At 36.7% G+C, this 22,985-nt stretch overlaps 2 protein-coding genes and 1 long non-coding RNA gene across 4 annotated transcripts; all 3 read right to left on the bottom strand.

Annotated features, from left to right (window-relative positions):
* Nucleotides 1-1,981: 1,981 nt before the first annotated feature.
* Nucleotides 1,982-10,145, bottom strand: zmynd10 (zinc finger, MYND-type containing 10). Of its 2 annotated transcripts, none has more exons than XM_015048583.1 (12): nt 9,847-10,145; nt 5,913-6,021; nt 5,732-5,848; nt 5,603-5,656; nt 4,736-4,879; nt 4,544-4,632; nt 4,326-4,420; nt 3,912-4,084; nt 3,471-3,596; nt 3,274-3,395; nt 3,069-3,194; nt 1,982-2,262 (listed from the first exon to the last, which is right to left on the bottom strand). In XM_015048583.1, the coding sequence occupies exons 1-12, from the start codon at nt 9,933-9,935 to the stop codon at nt 2,166-2,168; spliced, it is 1,341 nt and encodes a 446-aa protein (XP_014904069.1). In that variant the 5' UTR covers nt 9,936-10,145; the 3' UTR covers nt 1,982-2,165. The 2 variants fall into 2 exon arrangements, with proteins under 2 accessions (XP_014904069.1, XP_014904070.1); XM_015048584.1 differs by lacking the exon at nt 9,847-10,145 and adding an exon at nt 8,848-8,951.
* Nucleotides 7,364-8,852, bottom strand: LOC106957303 (uncharacterized). Its single transcript, XR_001426926.1, has 2 exons — nt 8,481-8,852; nt 7,364-8,386 (listed from the first exon to the last, which is right to left on the bottom strand). It is a non-coding gene; the product is annotated as an uncharacterized LOC106957303 (long non-coding RNA).
* A 995-nt stretch (nt 10,146-11,140) lies between the features above and the next one.
* Nucleotides 11,141-22,794, bottom strand: nprl2 (NPR2 like, GATOR1 complex subunit). Its single transcript, XM_015048595.1, has 11 exons — nt 22,411-22,794; nt 20,970-21,061; nt 20,701-20,869; nt 20,474-20,582; nt 16,157-16,293; nt 15,742-15,839; nt 15,525-15,561; nt 13,926-14,019; nt 13,729-13,846; nt 13,491-13,633; nt 11,141-11,359 (listed from the first exon to the last, which is right to left on the bottom strand). The coding sequence occupies exons 1-11, from the start codon at nt 22,489-22,491 to the stop codon at nt 11,292-11,294; spliced, it is 1,146 nt and encodes a 381-aa protein (XP_014904081.1). The 5' UTR covers nt 22,492-22,794; the 3' UTR covers nt 11,141-11,291.
* Between the last annotated feature and the right edge of the window lie 191 nt (nt 22,795-22,985).

Raw genomic sequence — 22,985 nt, 5'->3', positions numbered from 1 at the left:
TGCTGGCTGCTGCGTCTGGAGAACAGCAGCTGAGTGGGCGGACAAAGTCCCCGACCCCTCAAACCCACGGTCTCTGGAGGGACGGATCGAGGTTTCGCTTGCACCGGCAGCAGAAAAAGCTTGAAAGCCACAAGCAAAAAAATGCAAATGAAGTTTATCTGCGATCAGTTCGACAGTCTTACACATTTGCCTATGTTTAGATATGAAACCCCCCTGCGAAAAAAGAAACATTTCAGCAACCAAAGAGGGTAAATGCTAACAAAGAGTATTATTCTACTAGGTGGGTAGTCAGAAGTACTCACATTCTCTAACAGATGTATGAAAAATTAGTAACACTGTATTTGACGGGGTTTGCATATGACTGACATGACACCAACATAAACATGACATAAAGAAGTCTTTATAAATGTTTATGACTGTTGTCATGAAGTGTCATTCTGTAAATAATTACATTTTTTGTGCAAAGTTGCTCTAAATGTTGCATTGAAAGTTCATTAAAAGTGCCCACTTTGCATTAAAGTGTCATTATATAAAAAATAAGGCAAAGTGGGCACTTTTAATGGGGTTTTAATGCCACTTTGCATTAAAAATGTCATTATTTGCTGAATGACACTTCATGACAACAGCCATAGACGTTCATAAAGACTCCTTCATGTTCATAACAGGTGTTATGTCATGTTTGTGCTACTGCCACGTCGGTCTTAGGCACACCCCGTCAAATAAAGTGTTACCAAAAAGCTATCTGGTAAAAGTACAGGTTGAACTGTTTTACCAAGGAAAAAGTAAAAAAGTACAAGTTTTGAAATGTACTTACTAAAAGTAACCGGAACCAGAACAAACTTCAGATCCAGAGAAACCCATTAGTTTATAAGTTACCTTTTTGTCTTTCCTTTTATTTTGTTTGTATTTCCTTCTGATTCATGTAAAGCACCTTGAACCGCCTTGCTGCTGAAAATGTGCGATAAGTAAACTTACCTTACCTAAAAGTATAAAGTAATTTTCACCTTCAAGAATACAAAATGACTTTTAATCAGTCTGAAATACGTAAAAAGTCCTAGTCGTACCAAAAACATTATTTTTTTCTCTTTTGCTGACAACATGCACTGTGTTGGTCGAGAAATCTAAAAAAAATACTGATACGGTTTTTCTTCCAACCAACCAATGGAAGGATTTTTTAAAAAATAAGGTTACAGATGGGGAAAGTCTTGTGTCTCTGAATGTGCTCCTCCGTTGTTTGGGATGTTACTCAGGTTAAAGTCTCCATGCATGCTGTTTTCCTCATGCAATATAATGCACTTGTGCAAGCGGCAGATTTTTTTTTTCATCACGGAAGAAACAAGGCATATGTGAAAATATAAGGAGTAGAAAGTGTTTATTTCTCTTAAAATACAGGGAGTAAAGGTAAAAAGTCATCAGAAAGATAAATAAGTAAAGCACAGAAAATCTAGTGAAGTACTTTTACTGCTTCATCTCGTCCTAATCCCTGCTGGCTCATTTTATTCTCTTTTTCTCCAGAAAAGAGGAACTGAGACAATGTTGACTGTAACTGTCCCGGGATGCAGAGCCGCTGTTGACAGAAAATTGGTGGTGGTTTCGCTGAAGGCTGAGCGTCTCTGTTTCTGTGGAGATCACAGCTGAAGTTGGTAATGATCTACACAGCTCTGGATGTTAAACCTTGAAGATAAAGTTAAACATTGGGGACAACTTTATTTTCACTCGAATGATGAATTTGATTTCACGTCTGAAAATCCTGGAGCCTTAAAAAACATTTCAACATCTGTCCATCCTGTCTTCTCCTCCCTGACTGAACCCTGACCTCCACCGATCTGCTGCTGCTGATCAGATTGGAAACGGCCATTAAGGTGAGCCAGCAAGTCTTGGCTCCTAAAGGAAGTTTAGAAAGTTTTCTGAAGTATTTCACAAAAGCATCACTTTCACCCTCGTTTGAGCAAGAGAGTTAAGAAATAAAAACTGAACGAAATGAACAAGTTAAAACTTTATTGCATCATGTTTAAAACCAAAATACTAAATTCTACAGTAATAATCTCTACAGATATGTGAGGGATTCCTGTTAGAAAAATATGAGTTTACCTAAAATGTTGGGATTCAGTGTCACACAAATAAAAGCGGCTTTGTTTTCTAGCTTTAAACGTTAGTCAGTTGAATTATCCGAGCTGTTTGTCTTCCTGGACCTTCTGCATGGTCTCAGTCATGAGCTGACAGGCCTGCTTGTGTTTAGGCCAGTGCTTCACCTGACACCGTCTGTAGGAAACAAACACCACACAGGGTAAAACTTAGCAGGCAGAAAATCACACAAACTTTTAATTACAAATAAAAACAAAAAGAGTGACATGCATTTGTATTCAACTCCCCTGAGATAAACTAAATGAAACACAATTGGGGCCCCATTTGAACAATTTTAATTAGGGGTATCAGAGTAAAGGAGGTTGACATTTTTCAGGATTTTATTTCTGAAAGAAATTTGAAAAACATATAATTTGCCTAACATGTAATTATTATGAATTACTGCAAAGCTTGTCGCAATAAATCAGTTAATGATAAATTAAAACAAGCTCAATAATTTCAACATGTATGATTGATCATTTTTCTCTTTTCTGTCTTTCTACCAAAAATTGGATGAGAAAAGTCTTCAGTCTGATGCTTTGGTCTCAACTAGCCTTTATTTTGAAGGACAGTCTAGTTTACAGAGACTTCATTGCTGTTTCTGTTTTATTTATTTGGGATATTTAAAATGTCTTCCAGTTCTAGTGTTAAATTTTCATTAGAAATTCAATTATTATTATTATTATTATTATTATTATTATTATTATTATTATTATTATTATTATTCCATTACCATTATACAACTTTAAAATGGTCTCAAAACAATAATTTATCATTTACCATAAAAACTTCTGGAACAATTTATCATCCAGCAAAATTTGTTATTGTGTCATGACTAATTGCAAGAATTAAAAGCTCAGTAAAATGCAACTTTTTGTGGTGTTTTTACACAAAATGTGTGTGAATATTCTTGCCAGGCAGTCTGCGTGTGGGCTGTGTCTCACCTGCTGCAGTACCACTCTCCTTGGCATCCAGAGCATCTCTTTGGAGCCTCCTTCCCGCAGCATCCACACTTTGGTTTCTCTGGGAGCAAACGCTCCATCACATCCAGGCTGTAAGTCTGCGCCAACCTTGGTAAAACATTTTGAAAGCAGCGGCTCATGAGCTGTTCCTGTGCGCACCTTGACCTCACAGTGTCTTCAGCGTTACCTCTGGGCCTGTTGCTGCAAGTCGCTGTCAGACGGGCTGAATGATTCTTTAACCTGATATTTAGCTATTCCTTTCCACTTCCCAGAATTCTCTCTGATAATCTGGTTCCACATTTCTGGGACCTAAACGTAAATAAAACCCAGAGGGTGAGCGTGCAGCAGCAGGGATGATGAGTGCATGTCTGTGTCAGTGACTACCTGCTCCAGAACCAGGTCTTTCTTTGGTGGGGCTGGGTCTGTCACAGCCAAATGGGCCAGGAAACGCTGGAGCTCAACCAGGTTCGGTAACTGATCGATCAGCACATCTGTCAGGAAACCCCTGAGCTGTGAACAGCACAGCAGCAGCAGGAGTCAGGAGGAAAAAACATGCTTACAAGAGGATGCTCAAGGCTCTCTGGTTATATAATTACTGCTGCAGGAAGAGAAGCTTATAATAGGAGGAAACTGAGCACTAAACAACCTTCGGTGAACGAATCTGTGCTCTACAAGGGAAGGAGATCAGATAGGATGTAATGAACAACAACCTGGAGCAGTGATACTTCCAAACCATTAACTTTCACCAAACCTGTGAAATTAGACACTCAACTCCCTGAGCGTGAAGAAACAGGTAAAAAAGCCAGTGTTTGTTTCAGTGCAGACCTTTAGGAGTTGGTTCTTGTTGAAATTGTTGAAGTCGTATTTTCTTTGGCACTCCTCCTTCAGGATCAAACTGTAAAGCGCCAGCCAGACCTGGCCGTCAAGTTTAGTCATCTTCACATGGTCCTCTGCAGGAATCCTCTGCCATTTGCCGTTCATGTACTTTTCTACTTGGCCTGCAGGGGGCAGCAGAGAGAACACAGAGGCTTTCAAAAGTATTCACAATGTGGCAATAAATAAGTCAATCAAATGGTAAATGAATATAAGCTCAATAATTTTCATTATTAGATGGATAGATTGGTCAATCAGTCTGTAAAGTGTTTAGAGGTCTGAAGGTGAGCTGTAGGATTTTATAACTTTTGTACAACAGAGGATAATATCTCTCTGCTCATCTGAGTTGCAGATGTTGTTATCCACCTCTGTTGCTCCGACTCCAGGGGCAGGACTCGACCAGCCGAACCAGCACACAGGGCATGTTGTGCGTGCAAAGCATACGATTGATGATGCTGATGCTGGGAAGGAAAAAAAAATGACATTTGTATTTTGCACCCCGCCTGTCATCTGTTAGACATTTAAAGTTTTCATTTTACTTTTAAAAATGGAGGTCAAGCAGGTAGCTTTAACTCGATTCCTACCTGTCGGTATGATCTGCGATGTAGCTCAGCACAGATATCGCTTTTAGGGAGATGTCAAACTCCAGAGCAGCACTCTGCATCTGCAACTCCTTGGTTAGGTCAAAATAAAAATCATGCGACTTCTACCTCTGTTTCAAAAGGTGCTGCAGTGAGGAAAGGCTGCAGAATGCAGAGAGAAGCATCTGATTTTACCTCTAGAGAGGATATCTGGTTCTGAAGATCATGAGCAGCAGCAGCAGCATGGGCCTTGGTTGCTTCACTGGCCAGCAGGGTCAGTTTACGATGGCAGTAATCCACCAAGTCAAGGAGAGAATCATCAGCTGCCTCACAGGAATCCTGAACAACCAGACACACAAAAACACTGACTTCCTAAAGGATTCACCCTGCACCAAAACACAGGGGGAGAAGGCGCTCTGGTCAAACTACAATATAGGTCAAAACTGGAAGACAACCTGTTAGAGGCTGCAAACAAATTAAGGGGTTCACCTTCCAACAGGATATCAACTCTAAAAAGAGCCACAGTGGAAATACTTTAGAATATATTCAGAAGATAGAACGGCCCAGTCAAAGTCAGGACGTAAATCCAATTAAGAATCTGAGGAGAACAGCTGAAAATGTATGTTAACAACTGATAACAATATTCATCTTGAGCTGTTTTATGAAGAACAATGGAGACGGATTATTGCCTTAAGATGTTCAAAGCTGGTTGAAACATTCATTTTAAGAACGTAGTTTCCTAAAATGAAGGTCTGCATGAACAAGATGCTAATAAGATGACAAAGATGGGTCTGTGTTTATGTTCATGTAAAACAGTTATTGGAAAGTAAATAAAGAGTAAAAAAAATATTAATTTCAACAATAGGTGATTCAGAGATTGAATACAAAGACCAAATTTTCACATTTTCATTAGAAATAAAAAAATGAAAACCAAACAGATGCAGTTTCTTCCACTTTAACCACGACACACTTTTTTGTGTTGGTTTGTCATACAAAATCTAAATAAAATACATTTTTAGTTCAGAGAATGCAGGTATTATAAATATTTGAGAACTTACGGACCTTATGAAACAATATTGTTTCAAGCAGGTTAATAATTGTAGCTTCATGGTGGATCTAAGAAAGACAAAAAGAGAAATAAACAAGCTAGCATGAGAAGCTGATTGTAGATGTTGCACATCTTTAACTTACCACCATGTAAAGATGAAACGTGCTCTTAGGGTTGAAGTCCTGCAGCTGGCATAAGATGGGAAACACTTTCTGCTTCCACACCTCCACAAGGATCATCTCATGGACCAGAACTGGTATCTGCAGAGAGGGATTTATCATGCAGTATCATCGCTGTGCATTCGCTGTGAACATGCAAAGTCACCTTTCCAAAGGACACCAGGAGCTCCTTGACAAACTCTTCGTGCATGGCCGAAGCATTCAGGATGGCCTGCATGTTTAGCTTTTCAATAAACTCGTGCTGTCTGAACCACCTGAGGAAAAGAAATGAGGATGTTTTATAAACAGCTGCAGTATGAGACCCTTTCTTAATCAAATCCATACATAAGGAATTGGTTCCTGCTTTTCACGCCATAATTGTAAAATGTATTCCCAGTGTAGCTGAGCTCTGCCTTGATTCAGCGTTCAGGAATTTCTTCCAGCTTGGCAGCAGCTGGGATGGTTCTTGAAAAGCGCGTTCAAAGAGAAATGAAGTAAATAAAAACCTAGATTAACACAGCAGACTAAAAAAATGAACCACATTAACAAGCTTCGAGCTGCAGATTTTAAACTGTGCCAGAAAGAATCGCTAACCAAAGGGTTTCTCTTACAGATAAATGAGCTTTTTGGGAATTTACAGCTTTGGGGAGGAAGTCTTTTCTTCCAGTTCGTTAGTTATTTGCATAATCTTGAAAAGAACCTGCATGGCTGAAGTGCACATGTCAGATAACATGTTTGATTCTTGCAGTCTTCACAATGTAAAAAACAAAAGACAGAAAAGAATGAATTCAAGGGTGTTTTCTTCAACATATCAGTTTATGTTACTATGAAGGATGTACACATTTCACCTCTGATGACCACAACATATGGAATAATCCTCTACAGCTTCAATCTGATGCAGAAAAACAGCATTTTAATGTTTAGCACAACAACAATGGACATCAATGGGGTGTGTGTTCCTGTCTGCTGAAAATAATTAAATGGTTTTTTGTGTATTTTTCAATCCCCTATCACTGACGTATTTTTATATTAAAAACATGTCCTGCAAAAGTATTTAGTAACATTGAATAGTTTCACATATTGAAGTTACAATCACAATTTATTTAAAAAGAAAAGAAAAACAAAGAAGCTGTAAAACTGTAAAACTACTTTTTATTGTTGATTACAGCCATCTTTTGTAGCAAGTCTTCAGCTTTAGACATCTCGATGCACCGATATGAAAATTTGAGCTTTCAACGTTGCTTCAGTTAAACTCCCAACAATCCTGCAGTGCATCACTGTCACATGACCAATCGCCTTCCCCCGAAGCAAATAGCAACAAGATGGAAATAAATATTGACTGTTAAACGGCTCAATTTTGTCAGACTGATAAAAAAAAAAAAAAACATTTCTGCTCGTTCTTTGCCGTGTATCTCCAGCTCAGTCGGGCTGAAAGAACATCGTCCGTCACAGATTTTGAGTTTAACTGATGCTTGAACTTTGCCAGGACATTTCAGATTTATCCAGACTTAAATTTGAAAATTGATTATACCCACTTAAAATTAACCCTGGCAAATGACTACTTAATTTTTCAGGAATGACCTGTATTAATATTAAAGACAACCAAGGCAAAAAGAATGAGGGAAGGAAACAAAAGCACTTTATCCTGCTGTACTTTATGCACACTAGAGACATTAGTAAAACTTTCATTACAACAATAAATACAAAAGGTAACGAGCTTAAATTTCAATACAATGGGTGTCGGAATAAGACATTCACAATAAAAAAATAAACAGCATTTTCAGACATCATTGCTTAGAAAAACACCTCAACATCTACAGAAAGGAGTATAAAAGTGAACATAGACACAGAAACTATAAAAAAATAAATAAATTGCAACCAAAAAAAGATTTGTTGGTTTTGTCTTTGCAACGGACCGATCAGAGGATCCGACCCTTGGATCTTTGACATCTAGTGTAATTTGTCTTAAAGAAATGGAGAGGGCTAGTGGCTAAATAAACTCCAGACTGGTAAAACACTGGTGTGTAATCTGAATGTGGTGTGTGCAAGCAGGCCTCCAGGTCCCCTTGTTTTTGTCCATCCTTCTCTAATTCTGCTGAGATGTTTAGTGTATGCAACTCGTTGGTTCCACTGCGTTTGCTCCCTGTATTCTTTCCCTCATTTCTTTGTTTTTCTATCCTTGGTAGGGGGCACAAACTACCAAACCTAAAAAGAAAAAGAGAAAACCTCCTACAGCATTTAATCTTCCTAACTGGCTCAGTTTATGGTAAAAAAAAAAAAAATGATATTCCAAAACTTCTGCTCCTCACTGGCGCCTTCCTGTTCCAAGCTGATGTATTGGCTAACTTGCGTTAGTACTTGATGTCAAGTGTTTTTGAAGCAATACAAAGAAATTAAAATTCTAGGAAACCATGAATCACTCATTTTCTCTGTAGCCAACAATCCTTGTTATTAGGCCTACAGGTGCATTAGTGAAGGCACACTAATAAATCTTTTTGAATACTTTTCCTGGAACGGGTAATTACTGCCATACAAAAATCTACTTTCTTTCACCCCTACGCTGCTGAGCTTCTGCTTCCATCTCAAGGTTTGATACGTCTTCAGTCAAGCGATATCTCTGTCTCGCCTTCAAGTAGTCATCTGAAATGACATACAACAAAAGTTGTCATTACTTTAATCAAATTTATCAAAGCTAATATTCAAATAATGTAGCAATATGAATAGAAGCACTTACACATGACCTGTGTGTTCATCTCCATCCTCTTCATTATTTGTTCACAAATATTGACGCCATTTTGTTTACACCTCTCACAGCCGGAAGAACCAGAATGACCCTTTCCGCATTTCCAAAATGAACATGGAGGTGGAACACACGGTGGAAACTCTCAGTTGGTAACAGTGACCAGCAAAACATGAAACTACTTGCAGAGAGAGCTACCAAATTCAATCATGACTGGTTCACGCTATTCATGAACACCTACAGGCTTTTGTTTGCCGCAAAACAAGCCTTTTAAGAAGGGGCTGTAAAGGGGAAGCTCCTCAATTAAGCATTATATACCTGGTGAATGATACAGAAAGAAATATAGGAACCAATGACTTACAAAACAAGTAGATCCAACTGAGTTAAAAGCAGAAAAGCTTGGCAAGTTGTCAAGCAGTCCACTGAAAAAATGGCGGAATGGCAGTCTCATTTATATCCCTATTACCGCGAAACGGAAGTGGTGGTGGGGCGGGGAGTCACTCTGGACTGCTCAGGGGAAGTACTACCAAAAAAGTTATGATTATTTTAGGTTGATGTGTCGCAAGGAGACACAATTATTGGATTTTTTTTTCTTTTGTTTGTTTTTATTTGTATTTTTGCTTTGGTTTTGCTTAGTTTACTAGCATCCCGAGCCACACTCCATTCCAGTAGGTGGCGACAATGCACCAAAACGTTACACTCCACCAATTTCCTGCTTGCTAACCACAAATAAACATGAAGGAGAATATTCATGTTTTCTTTAAAGTGCGTCATGGATTTGCTAATCGGACATATATAATCCAACAGATATAAATTCAAAAAAAGTCAGAAGTGCACACTTTTTTAAGAAGACAAAATAAGACAAATAATAATGAACAGCCATAAGACTAAAATATTTAAATGTTGACCAAATGTTTTCTTCCATGGCTAAGTGAACGTTCATTTTTGAACATTGAACATTCGATTTTCAGGGCATAGTCACTGAACGTCATCTGAACCATTCGCTTTCTTTCAACATGGTGTTTCATTCACAAAACAATCAAAATTTAATTACACACATATGGACTCTATAGGTTACTTCTTGGGGAGGAATGGGGATTTTATGCAACTTTTGTCAAGGAGTGTCAGAATGAAAATGATTTTTAAAAATGTTTTTGTACAACTTTAGAGAACAGTCTAGATATATTTCCTTTCATGTCACAGTTACAATCTTCCTTGCTCTATAAACATGTGTAATGAAGCAAATTGAGTTACTTGTTCAGCAGTTTTTCAGATCTTTATCGTATTCTCCTACTCCTAATGTAAGCTAACTTTGTGTTAGCTTACATTAGCTGGTGCTAACGGTAGTTTCTGATCTTACCTCACAGAGCCCACTTCTTTGAGGGAAAAGGTTTCCAGACTTTGAATAAACCCCTCAGCTTCAACCGGCAGCACTACCGATGTATCCATTTTAATAGTCTTGATTATCTCGCAAAATGTCGGTAAATATGTAATATTTGCAGCTACTTCAGTAAATTTCTTTGAAAGTGACCAGCAACTGGGAAAGAGCTACAGGTAGTTGTCAAGGTAACCGTACACTAAGTACAGTTTGCAGTAGTGGCCACTAAGGGGCGCCAGATTATCATGTAAATCACAAGCTGGACCGTTTTCTCATTATCTCAATTATGCTGGTGGGTTTTCTCGAATGCTGACGATTTGATTGGCTGGTACGTTGTTAGGCAACGAGTACAAAAAGGAAGGCGAAGTTCAAATTCCGAGTAGTGAGCTTTCCACATGCACTTACGTAGAAAGTATTTTCTAAATAGTTCAACCTTCTTAAAACTATTGAGTACGCCTTGATTAGTGTGTTTTTCATTCTAAAGAATGGCGTTGAAAAAAGATTTTTATAGGGAGCTTTTTTCATCGTAAAAACAATATATTTCCTTCATACTTTCCGAATGTTTTAACACTTAACTTTGACTTTTGTCTGCTTCTTTATTTGTTCCCATTTCTTTAGTTTAATCTGTAAGTATATCACCAAAGCTATTACAGTTTACCGAGGTTTTTCCAGCTTCAGTTTTACAGCCTGCAAAACCTGAAAAAAACCCCCATCAAAGTAAAAAATAATAATTTAAAAAAATCAAGGTACTCTTTGTTTTATTCAGTCTTATAAAGACAAACATTGTGTAGTTACTTGTTTCCCTGCAAGTTTCAAAACAAAAAGACTAATTTTCATGTAAATGGAGACTTTAAATGCAATCCCACTATTTGACATTATTTTTATTCAACCCAACTTGTGGCATGGTATGAGGAGCCACTTAAAATGAATTTCTGCGCAGCAATAAGTTATCCCAACAGTTTTGTAAATATAAGCATTTCCTGCTCAGTATTCCCAAGTCTGCCGGCCATGTACCAATGGTTCTGTATAGCTGCAAAGGTTAATGTTGTCTGGTATTTACAGTAAATACAGACCTTTTTGTCACAATGTAAGCAGGATGTGTTACAGGAATAGCCATATTTTGGTTTACACAGTAACAGTTAAAAAATGGACACAGTAAACCTGAGTAGGAAACAGTTTAAACCGAATTTTAACATATTCTAGTTAATACCCGCTTATGCTCTCTTCTGGGACTATTGTTTACAAAACAAGGAGAAGACAATAACCAGACTCAGGCAAAAGTTAGTCACCGTCTTTTAATGATAGATAGAAATAAATAATTAATAAAAAACGGAGCAAAGAAATTTACAGAAATTAACCCGATGTTTGAGGCGTCTCGCTCTTGGCTGTATTGGTGGCGGCTTCTTGGTAGGTGGCTTCATTTAACATCACTTCCAGCAGATGACAATATTAGGGTCATTTTCCAAACGTTCATCCAGCTCCTGGTAACTAATCCCTGTAAAAATCAGCACATACTTCAAAATACATATAAGACTTTCATGTTGAGTTAAAATAACGTCTTATGTTAAGCAACTAGCATCCCAAGCTGTTCAAAATGACTGCAATAGGTTTTGTACTCAAAAACGTTTGTCTGAATACCTGTCCAGAAACGCGAGACTATCTTACAAGAATATTTTTATTCATCTAAATCAGAATTTAAAATAATCTGTAGTTAGTTGTCACTTTAAGCATTACTTATTATTTTTTGCGACCTGATTTTATCACATTAGCAGCTCTGATGGTGAAACAATTGGTATAAGGTGACAGTTTGTTGACATTTTTGTTATCCCTCCGCCTAAATAATTGGTCTTTAATGCGAAATTTAGAGCGGCATAAAAGTATTTTCCAGTTTCACAAATTCCTTCTGTTTCTGCTTTATTTCACACTAAACATTTCAGATCAACCAAGTTTAAATTTCAAGCAAAGATAAACTGAGTAAATACAATATGCAGTTTTAAATGATGAATTAAATTATTTTTAAAAGCTATACAAACCAACCTGGTTCAACACAAAAAAATAACTGAGCCCTAAACGTAATAACTGGCTACCACATGTATAATCAAGCATTTCCAGTAACTGTTGAGTCTTATGTCTGCCCTTCATGTCTTAATTCAGCCCCACTGGTGAGTTTTAAAGCATGAGCAGCCTATTTAAAGTCACGCTGCAGCATTTTAATGTGATTCAAATCCAAACTTTGACTAGGCCACACCAAAACTTAAATTCAGTTTATTTTGTTGTACTGTATAACTCAAGTAATTTGGGCGTAAGGCCAAAAACTAGTGATTGGTCATTCTCAATTTGGGATTTGACTGACTTCATGGTTGATGTTCTCTTTTTGAAATATTGTGTTTGTTTTACACCAAAACATCCCACTTTTATCTTCTTTTTATGTTAACAAAAGTCCTGGTGATAATAAAGACACATCAAATTATATTTGTGCTGTTTTTGTCTGCATGTGTTTCAACACTTTGTGAACGTTTCAAAACTGATAGATTTCAAAGACTTTGTTCGTCCCAAACTAAATACATTTAACTGGTTTATATCAGCAAATTTATGACTTAAAAAGGGAACATTCATTTTCACATAGTTAGGTTGCTATGAATAGCTTTTAAAATCATAAATTAGACCCTGCTTTTTGAATTTACTCACTTTATTTATCTGAAATATTCACATTTAAGTGAAAATAAAAAGGAGAAGAAATTTGTAATTCTTTATGAAAGTCTTCTTCTGATTGGTGGATCAGCCCTTGTGACGTCTCCTCCCCTGAAGCTTGGACACTCAGTGACCAACTGAGTTCAAATTCAGCAAAACAGAACAGAAGAGCTCATTGGATATTGAGTCAGAACCAGGCCTGATTATCACTCTGTCAGATTCAGCTGGGATAATTTTTGACCAAAGCTTGGATGTTTATTCGGCATCAGTCATTAACTCTGTTTAAGCACTCCTTTCCTTCATATCCGGCTCGGTTTTGAATCGCAGGGTGGATGAAGAATTAAGACTTCCAAAAGAACTGAACCAGAACCAACAATCTTTTGGTTTTTGAGAGAGATTTTGGCCAAATAACAGCTATTTAAGAGTTCCTTCTTTTAGACAACATTGAGACAATGAATGGCTCTGGTACTTAACACAAGCAGGTGTTTCTCCAAGACTTTGAATATATCACGCCTCAGGGTGAAGTTAAACATTAGATCTCAGATTTAGGCCATGAAGCCTCTTTCTTCAGGCTCCTGACAGACCAGGAAACTATTAATAACAAAGATTTTTATTCAGTTTAGATTATTTTCTCAACATTCTTCCCCTCACAGTTCCAGTCATGTGTTCACTGGTCATGGACTGAATATGTAATCAGTGCAATGTTTCTGTAAATTTGTGCTATAAATAGTGTGCTGAACTTTAGCAAGAATTTTTTTAAACCAAGGAAGTGTGTCAGCGTTCCTTTCCTGAACGCTGACACACTATGAGAAAATACCACATTGGGTATCAGTACCAGGACAAGCTGCATGGCCCAATCTATAATGAATAACTGAACTGCACAAACTGTACAAACACAAACAAACCCAGAGTTTAAATAGAGCTGCTGAACTTGCCTGTTTTGCAGCAGATTTCGTCATAACTATGACAGCCAGTGTAGAGACGAGGCGGTCTGCTTCTCTCATCCCGGACCACCTTCACAGGATACTTCTGAAGCCGTCGGATGAGACTTTTCATCAGTCCGAACTGGATTAGCCTCCTGGGAAAAACAAAACACACACTTTGTTCAACAACAGTCACTCTGACCCGACATTTCCAGGGCAGCACAGTCACTTCAGGAACCGATACGCTGACCTCTCATCAACCCTTTGAAGCTGCTGCGAGTAGCGAGAACAAAGGTCTCGCACCGTCGTTCCAGGACTGAGGCCGCAGTAGAGCTGGAACACGTCCCGGAGGCTGGCACGCTTCTGACCTGACCAAGACCCAAAACACTGCAGTCAGCCTCTGGAAATCAGTCAAAATGTCGTCTTCAAGCAGGCGATTTTCCTTACCCTGTTTGGAGACGTAGCTGAGGCATTCGTCCTGAAGGGATTTGTCATCAATGAGGCTCTGAACCTTCGGGGTTGTGCAGTATACATTGGAGTACTGTGAAAATGAACAAGAAGATCAACGTAAAGACAGTCTGATTACGAAGTTCCTACAAAAATGTTTTTACAGACAGATTTTCATTTTTGGCCCCTTTTTATCATTTAGTTATCTCTGTGCAAGCATTATTTGTAATGGATGCTTGGATAACAATAACACTTAAAATATATTTGTATAGAACATTAAAAAACAACAACAAAAAAACAACATAAACAAAATAAAAAAATAGGTATAATTCAATATAATTTACAACATTAAGCCTCTCACAATTACAAATTTTGCTGGATGATAAATTGTCCGATAAACAATAATATTGTCATTTTGAGACCATTTACAAGTAATATAAGGATAATGGCATATTGGCTAGTAAGCCCTCTCAAAGACTAATAAACTTTAATTTCTAAAACACAGTTAACACTGCAAATAAAGACAAGAGTACCCAAACAAAATAAATGAAAATAAAAACCAAACCAATCCAAATATAATGGATTATAGTACTACTAAAAGTATGAACTCAAAATGGGATTAAAGATTAAAGAATGATGTAAATTCAAAGCTAATTTGAATTTGATTCTGAGATTCCTCACCAAATGACCCGTTTTGTTTACATTTAGGTTCAGAAAGCGTAACATCATTCAGTTTTGATTTTTTTCAGGTAATTCATGTGACAGGATACATGCTGTTCATCTTAACTGGAAGGAAAGCCTGAATAAAAATGAAAAACACAAATGTGCTTCCTTAAGATTCACCACAGATACCACATTCAGCACATGATGAACAGAAATGGACCAAACACGCAGCCCTGCAGAACCCCAAAGTTTGATGTGAGGTATCAACAAACCAGGTGAGATTTAGCTTTTATTCAACATGTTCTAAACATTATACAAGGATATTACGACCCACCGTATCAAAGGATGCTGTTAAGTCTAAAAGCACTAAAACAACAAATTTCCCAGCACTAACTGCTCTACATAGGACGCAGCTGTAAACGTAGATAAAACATTGTTTTCCAATAACTCCTATGGCTTAAATTACATAGTTAGTATCTTCTTCAATAAAATGTTTGTTTTAAAAAAATTATGTTACTATGTGGTGCAAAGGTTCCCAAATGACATGCTGCAGTTTTGATCCAAATTAGGCTTTGAAAGGATGATGTGAAAAAAGTAAATTTTAAAATTAAATATTAAGGTAAACTGAGCAACATTTTGCTTAGTTTTTACCATGTCAGAAATTTTTGGCTTTTATAAATTAAGATTTTAAAACTAAAAATAAAAATTTCCTCACAGGTCCATGCCTGGAAATGGTAAAAACCAATTATTGCTAAAACCAACAATATTTTCTATAAATTCTTAGAAATCCTGTTAGCGTGAGCTAATAATTCTGTTATGCACTAATATTTTACATTTTGAGGTTGGCCTTTGGGTTATTTCATGAACAGTTTCACAACACTAAATCTGCACACATTGGAAAACATTAAACAACATGTTGTAAAATTAGTTCAGTACCTGGAATATCGAGACCAAAGTCACAACACCATAATACCTGGAAGAACAAGACAGATGCAAATATATCAGTTTTTACCGTTTGTCCCAGAAAACATGCAGACTTTAAAAAGCAGCGCAAACAGCTGCATAATTAAATAAACCGTACTAAAAATACCAAAATCAATAAGAACTACAACAGATTTGCAGGTCCGCTCATAAATAACAGGAATGAACTCACAGCAGATTCTGCACAGCGATACGAACGAGATTCAGCTCGACGTCTGCTTCGGCAGAGATTTTCTGAATGTGCCTGAATCCATCAATGTAAGGCAAAATCTAAATAAAACAACATAACAGAAAATTAACATCTTTACCCGAAGCTCCGCAGCCTCATTTGTTTGAAGAATGCAAAACTATGTTTGCTATTAGCGTGAGAACATTGTTTTATTACAGTAATGACACTGTACTGCATCAATAAAGAGACCGTTTCCTATAAGAGAAGCTCATTTCCATGCAAAAAGAAATTTGGAAAAGTCATCACTTTTTCCACTGTGATAAAAAGTGTTACACACTAATCTTTTAACAGCTGCTTCTTGGAAATCTAGTCTTATCATGCCGTGTTTATATTAGCGACCACAAAGTGCTCATCCTGCCTGCTGAGTGGTGAGGTCCCAGTGAGACTTTATGAAAAGATCTTTGCATTCGGTGAAGACGGGGACGTCATACTCCTGGACAGTGGGGGGGTCCTTCCGCTGCTGGATCAGTTTTAGCTGGATGGTGTTGGAGTCGTCTAGAGAAAAGACAAAACAGAGTTACAAACCTCCCTCTAATAAAGGAGTTATTCCCCTGTTATGTAATTATATGTTTAACTAACAAACCTGACAGGCTGAAGGTTAAAATGGTTGACAAACATATCACAATGTAAGTGTTTCATCTCAGTCGATATCAATAATTATTGATAAAATTTTAGTTTTAAATATCAGAAATACAGCCACACTGGTGATGTCACCTTTCCTGTTTTATCTAGTTTTTACTCCATGCTGTTGTTTACTTTTAAGCCGCTATGAGGCACAGTAAACTGCTGCTGCTGGTGTGCCAGTTACTCAACAGCTTGTTGCTAGGCAACCAAAGAGTGAGTGAGTTGCTAGGTAACCAAAGAGAGTGAGTGAGTTAGTTGATTCCACCAACCTTTTTTATCTCACCCTGAAAGATTGAGCAGCTAAGTGCTGAACAAATAAATAAGAAAACATGAGGACAATAAATTAAAAACTCAATTCAAAACACAATAAAAAGAACCAGCAAAGCAGATAAAGTTAAATAAAAATCAAGTCTCAATTGGACTAAAGGCAAATGAGTAAAAAGTTTTCAGACGAGTTTTCGCTGAAGAGCTAGAGTATACATTTATTCATGTTTTTAAGGCTATTAATAATAATAATAATAATAATGAATAATTAATAATGAAAGTAACTACCCTGATCCCTGACAACACCGTTTTTGGTTTTATCAGACATAGACTGTCATTTATTATTTTAACAATATTGTCATGATAAAAGAAATTTTTACAAAAATGACAAGCAATAGAATAAGTGCCCATCTGTACTGTGACAGTTCCTGTTTCTCATGCTGTCACAAAGTAAAGTGGCTCAGTAAACATTTTCACATTTTGTCACAATACAACCCCAAACTGTCGTCTTATTTTACTTTTATCTGACAAACAAGCACAAATCACTGCCAAATTGTAAAGCGGAAGGAAAATGAAGCATGGTTTATCATTTATTTCTAAACACAAATCTAACATGTAAGACTAAATTTGCATTGTAATTCTTCAGTCTTATAATCATATCATAAATATAAAATCTGGTCCACCGTCTGCCTTCAGAGGCCACTTTATTAGAGGAAACATCTGTCCAGCTGTGTGTGCTGTAACAGTGTTACTGCACGTCAACCCTGTGAACCATGGTGGCAGTATCATGCTGTGGGGATGTTATTCTACAGCAAGAAGATGAAAGCTGGCCAAAATTGTGACTGCTTCTGTTTATCTGTGTGGTTAGTAAACACAATAATTACAATGAAAAATGCAGCCAATGGTGCAACTTAGCTCAAGATAACCTCAGGTTTAATGACTGCTTTTGTTTTAATGATAAATACTTCCCATAACACTAGAAAATCTGGCAGAGGTCCAGGTCTGACAGAAAAACAATAAAGATAGAGGCAATGAAATGGGTTATATAGAAGCACATTCATGGGTTTCAAAGGTCCAGTCAAAGTCCCGGCTAAAGGTATTAACTCCGCGGTCGATGCCTTGTTACAGTTTTTATAATTTTTATTCTACAAACCCACATATTCTGCATCCTAAGGGCACAAAGTAGCGTTATCAAATGTCCGTTCTCCCATCAAACATCTCTATAATTATCAAAGTTGTTTGCAAACCTGCTATTATTTACAGTTTTCCATCTCTTTATCTTTTTTTTGTACAGCCTACGTATTTTAAAATTAGTTTCTTGAGTTGGATATTTCTAAGAATCTGTACATGTTTATTTTCAGAACAGTGTATCTCGTCTTACCTTGTACATTTGACCTCACTGCAGAGTTTAGCATATTTTTATTATTACTTATCTTTATGTGCGTCATGTTTCCACATGATATCTCAACGCTCGCTTGAGGAACAACAATTTCTACTTTCTATGTTTCTATTTAATTATATTCTACAATTACACACTGCCTTGTGTTGGAGCGGCACATGAAAACCCAATAAAACAATTAAAATGTGTTGAAATTTTAAAGAAGTTTCAGGAATGCTCCTACATATTTCGTAGAAAAATGAGATTCATAACAAACTACATGTGTGGCCTTGAAGTTGTAAATCATTGTTTCACACATGAAATAAGAGTTTTAATAGCTGAAAACTGACAAGCAGAACTAGATTATAATCACTATGAAGATTTTATAAGCAGGTTATAAATCCACCAGGCTATCATTACCTGGAGTAGACAGGGGAAAAGTGCACACATTTAATCTTAAAACAGTGATTGTCTCATCACCTAATAAAAGTTATTAGCCCCTGCCACGTTTTAAAACCAGACAAACACATAACACTTTACAACCCATCACTGCTTGTAAAGTAAAAATCTATTTCTTATGTAAGTTCTTTGCAGCTTCCTCCATATAATTTCCGTTCTGAATCATGAAATGAATCTTGAGTCACATATTTCACAAATATTAAGCCATGTACAATCATAATACAGTAATTATTATTGCATATATGCAAATATATGCAATAAATAAGCTTATCATTGCACACATTAGTGCAATTCAAAGCTCGACCACGTGACAATTAACAACTGTTTATCTTTTAATTTGAAACATGCAAGACATCTCCAGCCTCTTCCATCCTGTTCAAATGCAACAAAACATATTTTAAAGTATGAATTAGGTTCTAAATTTTAAAGATGAAAAGCTTCATTGATTAAGAGGCTTTCATTTTAGTGGCATTTATAGGATGGTTGTGAGATAAATGCCATTTTTTATCTTTAGTTTGAGGAAACTGAGATTTTTATAAAGAAAATAAAATCACTGAGAGAAAGTCACAGGTGTCTTTTGAAAGTTTAAGAGTGTTTATGTTGTTATTAAAAAGCTGCAACAGCTGCAAGATCGAATTTCTTCTGATTTTATCCCAACAGTTTTACTTCCTTGTTCAACTTCTTTTTTGACCATTTTGAACTAATTTCTCTCTCTTTCTTTTTCATAGAAACTGGTGTGAAACTTTCGGTTCTGCATTCAGCATCATCTCATCTGGATTAAATAGAGTTTTCTAGCCCAGGACTCTTGGTTATTGCCATCATCAACAGCAGCTTAACTTCAACCTGGTGCCTCCACACATTAAACATGCTGCTGTGAAAACTTAGCTTACGAAAACTTAGTCACTCTTACAAAAGACATTTTATAGAGGTGACCAGGCCAATAAAAACAACAAATGAAACTTAATCAAGAGAAAGTTTCCATCTGGGACTAAATCCCTCCATAGCACTGATTCTGCTCTACTGAGAGTTTTTAAATCTTTTAGTAACAGACTCTGGTGATATTTAACTCCTGGTTTTACTGGATTTAACGGCGGCCTACGATACTATTGATCAAAACGTTCTCATCTCGACACTGGGCCGATGGATCAGCATCGCTGGTTTCAGTCCGACCGCAGCAGCAGATGTTTCTGTCTTAGTTTCTGTGGTTTGAGCTTGAACTCTGCTTTTTTTTTTTTTTTGCAGTGCTTTTTTTTTCTCTTTACCAGCTGCCAACTTTGGCCAAGTTAGTTGTTTTTAAAGATGTTTTATAAATAAATTTAATTTTATTGTTGACTGGATGAGGAGGAATAAAGGTCTAGAGAGAGATCAGTCCTGTTTTAGGACTTCCTTCAGCTGGGATGTCTCCCATAGAGATGGTTCACTGTAACAGCAGATCTATTTCTGATGCCACTTTCAGCACAATTTAAATGAAAGCTGCTTCTTTGTTACTGTGCCTGTCATGATAACACATTTTACTGGAAAAAAAAAACTTGTCCCAAAACTTACAGCGATAAACATTAACATTGTTTTGAGTAATGGTAATAATACAATAATAATGCAAGAATATATTCTCAAGGATCAATAAACTTTAAATTCTAATGAACATTTAACACTGAAACTGGAAGACATTTTAAATATCCAAAATAAATAAACAAAGCAACACATAAAATTAATTATGAAGTCTCTGAAAACAACTATGTCTATCAAAAAAACTACTAGTTGACCAAAGTTGTCCAAAGCACCAAACTGAAGACCAGATTTGGTAAAAAGAGAGAGAAAACAGTTAAATTATAAATCAAGCAAATTAAAATTATTTGGTTTGTTTTCATTTATCATGTGATTAATTGATTCATTGTGTATTGTGACAGGCCTATCTGTCACTACACAAAATGGGACATATCTGAGTATTACCTATAGGTAATGTGCAGGCTCCTGTAGCATTAAGATCCTCTAACAACGTCGACATTATGGGTAAAAGTTTCTGTTTGCTCTCCTCCTTTGAAATAAAGCCACTTTCCAACTGCAACACAGCAGGGAGAAAATATTAATATCATCTCCAAGTCATTTTACTATAAAAATTTGAAGAACAAAAACTCATTACAGCTGTAATAATATGATAGGAAAGTTTTACTCCTTACCTCCAGAGTTGTGAGGTACCCAGCCAGTTTCTTGACAATTGGCTCAAGAGCGCATGTGTTGGTCTGAGCATCACAAACAAAGCCGAGGTTAAAGAGGAGAGCATTTCGGCTGTACTTTTTATGCTCGATGCACACTGGACAGCCGATTAGCTTCTTCTCCATGGCAGTGCTAAAAAATAATAAATGTTTAAAATAAATAGCTATGTTGAAACAGAACCAAATCAAAACATTTAGAAACTGAAGCAAAAAGACAGTGTTGGATGACATACACTGTAATTAATTTGTTTTGTAGCTCTGGCTTGGTGATGATGTAAACTTGGACCGTGTCAAACAATTCCCGCGAAATGTACTCCTCTGGTACCTGCCAAGAAAAGGACAGAGAAATAAATATACACCTCAATATTTTGGGATTAAGTCCTTAAAAATTACAAACACACAAAAAAAAAAAACTCACAACAAAGAAAACAAAATTTACATTTATGTATCAAAAACCAAGTAACTTTGATCTGGACTCCAGTTTTTACAGATACTAGACAGTGAAGTATTTTCCTCTAGATGTACGCTGACCATGAAAACACAACAGAGTTTTAATTTACAAAGCAGAACTTAAAAAATACATTTAAAAAAGTGAATTATTTGACCTTTGAGTGTCTTTTGAGAATTGGTCTGATTATCTAGTGTCAGCAAAAAGTTTGCAAGACAAATTCAAATTCAGAAGTACTTTAATCTTTCCAGAAGGAAATTAAATGTTGTTGTACAACAATATTCTGCAATTGTTGTAGATGCTTGTGGCTAAGGGAAGGAAGCATGTCCTGCAGCTGTCTGTATCGCTGTGGCTCTGAAAAAGCCTCTGAATGAAGACACTTTGTTGAGGATGAAGAGGATGCTCAAGGTTATCTGTGATTTTATGAAGAGTCCTTCTTGTTCCAGATAAGTTCCCATTAGTTTTTTAGCCTCTATTTTGTTTGCTTAGACGAGACGTTTAGCAGTTTTATTATATATTCTCAAAGATGCTAACAGAATATGAGTTAAAGGGGTATCAAGCTTATGTCTTTGAGCCAATGATGTTCCTATGAATGGAGAAGGTGAGTTGATATTGATCATTTTCAGAATATAAACTGGTACAAATTTGTCAAGATTCCTGTTTGCTTGTTTTTCCAAATGACTGGTTTCCATGCACTAGCATCACTGATAAGATCATTAAAGCTATTTGAAAATGAAATCTAGCCAATCCAGTCTGAGCTGGTACACTTTTCCAAATGGTTTGTTTGTGTTTTATCGTTGCAACATTTGCTGTGATTTCACAAACAACTCGTTTTTTTTTTCTGGAGCCGTAAAGAATATACATAAACATCAACAAAGGAGGATATCTGAAAAAAGAAGCATTTAAAGAGGAAAAACAACATTAAACTATTTTAAGGCAACAACAAATAGAAAAACTGTTCACTGTAGGTACTGCTTTAGTGACAAACCATTAAGTTTGTCACCAAGTCTGGCTAGCACAGGTCAAAGTCTAGAACTACTATCCCGCAACTTTTTAGCGCATCCCTTCCCCGATACCTCTAATAAGTATGTAATTTACCTCTGCACAGACCTGATAATTAGTCATTCATTTGACTCAGGTGTGTCAGGGGAAAGGTACATCTAAAAGTTGCAATACAGTAGCTCTCCAGGACTGGGCTGGCTGCTTTAACATGTATACGTGCTTACCTGATAAGTTATCTTTGGACCCAGAGTGGGGTGAAACTCACTGAAGAATATGCACTCTATTCGAGTTGTCATGTTCAACATGGACCTTTCACTTAACTTTTTAAATTGACGTGAAGATTACTGGATCCTCCCCCTGTGTGTTATGCTAGCTTCTAGCTATAACGTTAAAAACGAGCAGGTGGGTTCTTCTAAAACAACCTACAAACAGCTCCAAAGTTGTACGACGTCTACATAACAGTGATATTTAAGTGACCTTGAGATAAGTGACGTCGGTTTGTTGTTTAAACCATCTAAAAACGCTGCATATTTTACAGCAAACTGTCCAAAGTGACAAGACAACAATGCTGCGTTCAGAGTCTCCATGGAATTTACCCTTTTAAACACTCATAAAGAAAACGGGAACATGGGAAGACTAAAATTGGTTGCAGTAAAAGTACACATTTTAATCGTTGAATTGTGTTATATTTGCTTTTAGTTTTTGGTTTTTGAATGTCTATGGCCCACTCTGTCCTCCAGTAAGATGAAACGTCCCCTTCAAGTTACGGAATTGTAAGATAACAGATGGATTTTTCATA

The sequence above is a fragment of the Poecilia latipinna genome, unplaced genomic scaffold, assembly GCF_001443285.1.
Source record: "Poecilia latipinna isolate Pla-1442-1.1 unplaced genomic scaffold, P_latipinna-1.0 Scaffold893, whole genome shotgun sequence".
Classification (NCBI taxonomy): domain Eukaryota; kingdom Metazoa; phylum Chordata; class Actinopteri; order Cyprinodontiformes; family Poeciliidae; genus Poecilia; species Poecilia latipinna.
Note: the sequence above shows the minus strand (reverse complement) of the source record. Positions and strands in the feature narration are given on the sequence as shown.

Excerpts from the sequence above, each read along its gene's own strand:
- zmynd10 (XM_015048583.1), bottom strand. The coding sequence starts at position 9,935 with ATGGATACATCGGTAGTGCTGCCGGTTGAAGCTGAGGGGTTTATTCAA. Across the intron at positions 5,657-5,731 it reads CGTTTCATCTTTACATGGTG|ATCCACCATGAAGCTACAAT; the intron begins GTAAGTTAAAGA and ends TGTCTTTCTTAG. Across the intron at positions 4,085-4,325 it reads CTGGAGTCGGAGCAACAGAG|GCCAAGTAGAAAAGTACATG; the intron begins GTGGATAACAAC and ends TGCCCCCTGCAG.
- nprl2 (XM_015048595.1), bottom strand. The coding sequence starts at position 22,491 with ATGTTGAACATGACAACTCGAATAGAGTGCATATTCTTCAGTGAGTTT. Across the intron at positions 15,840-16,156 it reads GGGACCTCACCACTCAGCAG|ATTTTGCCTTACATTGATGG; the intron begins GCAGGATGAGCA and ends TGTTTTATTTAG. Across the intron at positions 14,020-15,524 it reads CTTTGGTCTCGATATTCCAG|TACTCCAATGTATACTGCAC; the intron begins GTACTGAACTAA and ends TCATTTTCACAG.